The sequence below is a fragment of the Mytilus trossulus genome, chromosome 14 (genome assembly GCF_036588685.1).
Source record: "Mytilus trossulus isolate FHL-02 chromosome 14, PNRI_Mtr1.1.1.hap1, whole genome shotgun sequence".
Classification (NCBI taxonomy): Eukaryota; Metazoa; Mollusca; class Bivalvia; order Mytilida; family Mytilidae; genus Mytilus; species Mytilus trossulus.
The window spans coordinates 11,786,060-11,794,039 of record NC_086386.1 but is presented as its reverse complement, the minus strand read 5'-3'; the positions used below and the strand labels follow the sequence as shown (position 1 = coordinate 11,794,039).

General features: G+C 34.7%; 2 protein-coding genes across 2 annotated transcripts; both read left to right on the top strand.

Annotated features, from left to right (window-relative positions):
* The first annotated feature begins 5,050 nt into the window (after window positions 1–5,050).
* LOC134697480 (uncharacterized) lies at window positions 5,051–7,066 on the top strand. Its single transcript, XM_063559759.1, has one exon. It carries the CDS (start codon window positions 5,051–5,053, stop codon window positions 7,064–7,066), a length of 2,016 nt encoding a protein of 671 aa, XP_063415829.1.
* Window positions 7,067–7,279: 213 nt separating this feature from the next.
* LOC134697479 (uncharacterized) lies at window positions 7,280–7,747 on the top strand. Its single transcript, XM_063559758.1, has one exon. It carries the CDS (start codon window positions 7,280–7,282, stop codon window positions 7,745–7,747), a length of 468 nt encoding a protein of 155 aa, XP_063415828.1.
* The last annotated feature ends 233 nt before the right edge of the window (window positions 7,748–7,980 follow it).

Sequence of the window (7,980 nt, the reverse complement as noted above, 5' to 3'; positions counted from 1 at the left end):
TAATAACACAAAAAAATCCGTATTTTCATGCATGCCAGTACCGAAGTACTGGCTACTGGGCTGGTGATACCCTCGGGGACTAATAGTCCACCAGCAGAGGCATCGACCCAGTGGTAGTAATAAAATCAACGGTACCAATTTTGTTGCACCAGATGCGCATTTCGACAATACATGTCTCTTCAGTGATGCTCGTGGCCAAAATATTTGAAATCCAAAGCTTATATAAAAGATGAAGAGCTACAATCCAAAAGGTCCAAAAAGTATAGCCAAATTCGTGAAAGGAATCAGAGCTTTGCACGAGGGAGATACATTCCTTAATTTATAATAATTTTTAATATTTTGTAACAGCAAATTTTAATAACACAAACAAATCCGTATTTTCATGCCAGTACCGAAGTACTGGCTACTGGGCTGGTGATACCCTCGGGGACTAATAGTCCACCAGCAGAGGCATCGACCCAGTGGTAGTAATAAAATCAACGGTACCAATTTTGTTGCACCAGATGCGCATTTCGACAATACATGTAAAGTATGTTAAATCATGTCAGTACCGAAGCACTGACTACTGAGCTGATGATACCCTCGGGGACTGACAGTCCACCAGCAGAGGTATCGACCCAGTGATGTGAAAAATGGAAAACAACACGTTATATGGCCTTCCAAATACCGTTTCGATGCCTAACATCACTGAAGAGACATATATTGTCGAAATCTAGATCTGGTATACAAAAAAAATATTGACACCTTGTGTGTGGCATAACATCTTTGACAAAGGTTCATTGTTTTCTGTTTAGTATTTAATTTATATTAAGATCCATTTTGTTACATCTTGTGATCAATTTTATTTGGCAAACGCCAATGGCAGTCAGCAGGGTTAAAGCACATCAGTTGTTCGACCTGCTAGTCAAATGCGTTTTGTTTAAATATACGTTTTCACCTTTTTGGTCTTTTGGAAAATGTTGTTTGTGCAGTATTTAGACCCTTCTACAACGAAATTTGTTTTACATGCACACGTATAAAATTGCGTTTTTTCCAACGCAATCATAGGTTTGAACGTAGTTTTCAATTTGGACTTGTTTATATTTCATAGTTTGGGCATGTACCATATTTTCCCTCCGGTTTGTATGATCTGTTCGTCCTATATTGACTCTTAAAATTCAAGAGTCAATCTTAAATTGAGGGTAATTATATGGCCTTCCAAATACCGTTTCGATCCCTAACATAACTGAAGAGACTTGTATTGTCGAAATCTAGATCTGGTGTACAAAAAAATATTGACACCTTGTGTTTGTGGCATAACATCTTTGTCACAGGTTCATTGTTTTCTGTTTAGTATTAAATTTATATTAAGATCCATTTTGTTACATCTTGTGATCAATTTTATTTGCCAATCACCAATGGCAGTCAGCAGAGTTAAAGAACATCAGTTGTTCGACCTGTTAGTCAAATGCGTTTTGTTAAAGATACTTTTCACCTTTTTGGTCTTTTGGAAAATGTTGTTTGTGCAGTATTTAGACCCTTCTTCAACGAAATTTGTTTTACATGCACACGTATAAAAATTGCAATTTTTATCCAACGCAATCATAGGTTTGAACGTAGTTTTTAATTTAGACTTGTTTATATTTTATCGTTTGGGCATGTATCATATTTTCCCTCCGGTTTGAATGATCCGTTCATCCTATATGGACTCTTAAAATTCAAGAGTCAATCTTAAATTGAGGGTAAATTTAATTATATGGACTTCAAATACTATTCGATTCATAACATCACTGAAGAGACATATATTGTCGAAATCTAGATCTGGTGTACAAAAAAATATTGACACCTTGTGTTTGTGGCATAACATTTTGATCACAGATTCATTGTTTTCTGTTTAGTATTGAATTTATATTAAGATCCATTTTGTTACATCTTGTGATCAATTTAATTTGGCAATCGCCAATGGCAGTCAGCAGGGTTAAAGAACATCAGTTGTTCGACCTGTTAGTCAAATGCGTTTTGTTCAAATATTCTTTTTCACTTTTTTGGTCTTTTGGAAAATGTTGTCTGTGCAGTATTTAGACTCTTCTTCAACGACATTTGTTTTACATGCACATGTATAAAATTTGCGGTTTTTATCCAACGCAATCATAGGTTTAAACGTAGTTTTCAATTTAGACTTGTTTATATTTTATCGTCTGGGCATGTATCATATAATCCCTCCGCTTTGTATGATACGTTCATCCTATATTGACTCTTAAAATTAAAGAGTCATTCTTAAATTGAGGGTAAATTATATGGCCTTCCAAATACCGTTTCGATCCCTAACATCACTGAAGAGACATATATTGTCGAAATCTAGATCTGGTGTATAAAAAAATATTCACAACTTGTGTTTGTGGCATAACATCTTGGTCACAGGTTCATTGTTTTCTGTTTAGTATTAAATTTATATTAAGATCCATTTTGTTACATCTTGTGATCAATTTTATTTGACAATCGCCAATGGCAGTCAGCAGGGTTAAAGAACATCAGTTGTTCGACCTGTTAGTCAAATGCGTTTTGTTTAAATATACTTTTTCACCTTTTTGGTCTTTAGGAAAATGTTGTTTGTGCAGTATTTAGACCCTTCTACAACGAAATTTGTTTTACATGCACACGCATAAAAATTGCGGTTTTTATCCAACGCAATCATAGGTTTGAACGTAGTTTTCAATTAAGACTTGTTTATATTTTATCGTTTGGGCATGTATCATATTTTCCCTCCAGTTTGTATTATCCGTTCATCCTATATTGACTCTTAATATTCAAGAGTCAATCTTAAACTGAGGGTAAATTATATGGCCTTCCAAATACCGTTTCGATCCCTTACATCACTGAAGAGACATATATTGTCGAAATCTAGATCTGGTGTACAACAAAATATTGACACCTTGTGTTTGTGGCATAACATCTTGGTCACAGGTTCATTGTTTTCTGCTTAGTATTAAATTTATATAAAGATCCATTTTGTTACATCTTGTGATCAATTTTTTTGGCAATCGCCAATGGCAGTCAGCAGGGTTAAAGAACATCAGTTGTTCGACCTGTTAGTCAAATGCGTTTTATTTAAATATACTTTTTCACCTTTTTGGTCTTTTGGGAAATGTTGTTTGTGCTGTATTTAGACCCTTCTACAACGAAATTAGTTTTACATGCACACGTATAAAAATTGCGGTTAATATCCAACGCAATCATATGTTTGAACGTAGTTTCTTATTAAGACTTGAATATATTTTATCGTTTGGGCATGCATCATATTTTCCCTCCAGTTTGAATGATCCGTTCATCCTATATTGACTCTTTTAATTCAAGAGTCAATCTTAAATTGAGGGTAAATTATATGGCCTTCCAAATACCGTTTCGATCCCTAACATCACTGAAGAGACATATATTGTCGAAATCTAGATCTGGTGTACAAAAAAATATTGACACCTTGTGTTTGTGGCATTACATCTTGGTCACAGATTCATTGTTTTCTGTTTAGTATTAAATTATATTAAGATCCAATTTGCTACATCTTGTGATCAATTTTATTTGGCAATCGCCAATGGCAGTCAGCAGAGTTAAAGAACATCAGTTGTTCGACCTGTTAGTCAAATGCGTTTTGTTAAAGATACTTTTCACCTTTTTGGTCTTTTGGAAAATGTTGTTTGTGCAGTATTTAGACCCTTCTACAACGAAATTTGTTTGACATGCACACGTATAAAAATAGCGGTTTTTATCCAACGCAATCATAGGTTTAAACGTAGTTTTCAATTTAGACTTATTAATATTTTATAGTTTGGGCATGTATCATAATTTCCCTTCGGTTTGTATGATCTGTTCGTCCTATATTGACTCTTAAAATTCAAGAGTCATTCTTAAATTGAGGGTAAATTATATGGCCTTCCAAATACCGTTTCGATCCCTAACTGTCGCGAAGCGTGAATATGTATTTTAAATTGCACTCCGCTTATTTCTCCTTTTGTTATTATGTATGTAAATATCCGTTAATTGTTTAACTTAACTCCGTTCTTTATGTAAAGCTCTTTCCTTTGTTTAATGTAATCCTGTCATTGTTAAATGCGCTCCTTTCATTGTTTCGTATTTGCTATATAAAGCCATAAGAGCTTAATCAAAGATAAGGTTATTGTGTATGTATCGATGTAACTGATGGAATAAATAATCAAGAAAGTAATGTGAGTTTTATATACTTCAAAAAAAAAATACAAATTCAAATGCTTGTGTGACAAGTACTTCACAATATTTTATGATGCCGGAACCCGGGAATTGGGAACAATTCTGTGAACTTTAAACGAAAACAAGATGACGACTTTGAGCCATATGAAAGAGGGACGAAAGATACCAAAGGTACAGTCAAACTCGTAAATCTAAAACAAACTGACAACGCCATGGCTAAAAATGAAAAAGACAAACAGAAAAACAATAGTTCACATGACACAACATAGAAAACTAAAGAATAAACAACACGAACCCCACCAAAAACTAGGGGTGATCTCAGGTGCTCCGGAAGGGTAAGCAGATCCTGCTCCACATGCGGCACCTGTCGTGTTGCTTATGGGATTACAAATCCGGTAAATAGTATAATTCGGTTGGTCAAATTCATGAAAGGGAAGGGGATTGTAGTTACGACGTAAGGAACATATCCGATATCATTTGTGAAACGGTTATTCCATAACGGTCAACCAACTCGTGATGGCGTCCGTAAAATTTACGAAGGGATGATTTCAACTTCACCATTTGGAACTCTTGGTTTAAAAGCTTCTTTGTGAGCAGTAACCCTCTATCAAGAAAATCATGATAGGAAATGCAAGCACGGGAATATCGTATCAATTGGGAGATATATACCCCGTATGCAGGTGCTGCTGGAATGTTGCTACTTAGAAATGGAAAGTCTACAATTGGAAAGCTTTTGTCGTAAAGTTTTGTCTTCAACCGACCCTCATTGTCAATTTCTAGATGTAAGTCAAGATATTAAGCCGACTTAACTGTATCTGTAGTATCCTTTATCTCCAATTCGATGGGATAGATGAAAGGTGGTAGAACCAGATATAGGAATACGTTATACGCGGAAATTCAAGAAGGGAATTCAATTCTACATGCGGAAATTTCTAAACCACATCGTCAGGAAATGGTACATAAATCCGCCAAGTGCATTGAAAAATTAAAAGTCTATATTAACAAATTGGAAATTCAAAATAACAAAGTTGCTAGTTCATTAGAAGAAGATCAATCAGGAATAGCAGATAAATTGGCAGATGAAGATTGCAAGTTATGTTCAGACGCAACAGACTGTTATTTGGAACTAGAGAACTTCAAAGAAAGGTTAGTGGATAATATTAAATTAGAAACTACAGAAAATGTAGAGAAAGTCAATCCATCAGATTTTATTCAACTTCAACAAGAAATGAAAGATATAATACAAACACAATTGAAGCAACAAGAGAATTTCATAAAGAGTCAACAAAAGAGTGAAAGTGCAGAAACAAATGTGAAATTGCCAAAAATTGACATTATTTCCTTTAACGGAGACAAGACAAAATTGAATGAGTTCTGGGATTCTTTTGAATCTACTATTGATCAAAACAAAAGACTTTCAAACATCGATAAATTCAATTACCTGAAAAGTAAACTGGTAGGTGACGCAAAATATGCAATTTCTGGATTAAATGTGTCGCATGAAAACTATATTATGGCAGTGAATATTCTTAAAGAAAGGTTTGGGAATACCCAAGATGTGATTGATTTGCACTACTGTGAGATGATAAATTTACAATGCCCTTCGAATAAAACATATTCATTGAGGTTATTCATAGATAAAGTGAACCGTCATTTAAGAAGTCTTGAAGTTTTGAAACAAAGTGTAGACCAAGATATATTTGTGTCAATGGTACGTTCAAAATTACCACAGGAAGTGATGCTGCAACTTGAAATTCAAAAAGGAACTACAGAAAAATGGTGTGTGAAATCTTTATCTGCTAGATTAATGGATTATGTAGTGGCAAAGGAAAGGTCAGACAAAAGTGATGTTCAAAAGGATCGACAAAATAGTCAAAACAATAACGGAGCAAATTATTTGTCAAAACGAAATCAGTTTCAAGGAGAGTTTTCTAAATCCCAAAATGGATCACGTCAGTTTCCAAACAGAAGTTCAGCCGAAGCACTTGTAGTGAACGGAAATGATACTTCGCAGAGCTCATCTTATTTTGATAAGTGTAGATTTTGTCAAGGAAAGCATTGGAGTGATCAATGTCCTAAATACAAAACCATTGAGGAAAGGAAAGCTCAGCTGAAAGGTAGTTGTTACAAGTGTTTTCGAAATACACATAAATCAGCTGAATGTAAGAAAGGAAAATTGTGTGTACATTGTGGTGTTTTAAACAGTCATCACCGGAGCTTATGCCCTAAAAAGTTCGGATCAGGATTAACAAGTGTCAATTTGAGTGAAGAATATGATCATTCTTCTAGTAGATTAAGTAGTGGCGTGGAACAATCATTAACAAGTTTAAGTGAACAGAGAGAAACAGCATCGGAGAATGTTCTAATATCATCTAGTGAAATTGTTCTTATGCAGACCGCTAAAATTGAAGTGACCAATCCAAATGATTCTTTAAAACAAACAACCAGATTATTGTTTGACTCTGGATCCCAGAGAAACTACATTTATCAAAAGTTAGCCTCAAAGTTGAAATTAAAATCTGAAGGAGACGAGGAAATTTCAATAGTTACGTTTGGAAGTGAGAAGGCCAGAACCGTGAAAACCGCATCAACTAGTTTATGTATTCGATTAAATAATGGAAAAGTGTTGAAAATTTCGGCTAACATTCGTCCAGTTATCAGTGGAACTGTTCAACGGAGAAGATTAGATACATCTTCGATTGAAAATGTGAGACATTTTGTAAAGGACGTTGAATTAGCAGATGTCATTCCAACCCAATACGAAACGTCTACTGTAGATTTGTTGACTGGAAATTATCACTATTTTGATTTCATTCTTGGACAAAGGATTGAAATTCAACCTGGCTTGTATCTACTTGCTTCTTAGTTGGGATGGATAATCACAGGAAGAACTAAAGAAAATGATTATTCACGAGAAGATAGTGAGAGTAGTTTTCTGATAATGTCATACACAGGATCAAATGTACCGAAGACTGATACATGTATTACGTCTGTCCCTAATGTTACAGATCTGTGGAATTTAGAGTCAATAGGAATAAGTGACGATGACAACTCGACAGAAGACTCTAGAGTCTAAGAAATGTTCAAGGAAACGTTAGAATATTCAAATGGGAGGTACTACGTGACATGGCCATGGAAGAATGACAATATTGACTTACCAGTGAATAGATATTTAGCTTTTGCTAGACTAAAATCGTGTGTAGCAAGAATGAGAAAGAAACCAGAATTACTTGAAAAATATAATTCTGTTATTCAAGATCAATTAGATAAAGGTATAGTTGAAAAAGTGGAAGAAGATAGTACAGAGGGATTGAAACATTATATTCCACATCATGCTGTTATAACGCCAAATAAAACGACGACGAAGTTGAGAATAGTCTATGATGCGTCAGCAAAACCTAATAATGACGTCAATAGTCTAAACGAGTGCCTATATCGCGGACCAGTCCTTTTACGGAATTTTTGTGGAATATTCATGAGATTTCGTTTAAATCAAGTTGCAATTGTTGCTGACATAGAAAAGGCATTTCTCCAGGTCGGATTATAGAAAGATGATCGTGATGTTACACGATTTCTTTGGCTAAAGAATTACAATGATGGGTATGCTTCCGATACTAATCTTCAGGAGTATAGATTTTGCAGAGTTCCCTTCGGAATAACTCTATTAGCAGCTACAGTCGAAAGTCATTTAGATAAATACCAGTCGCCTATATCCAGGAAAATAAAAGATAACATTTATGTTGATAATTTGATCTCTGGTTGTACATCAGTACCTGAGTC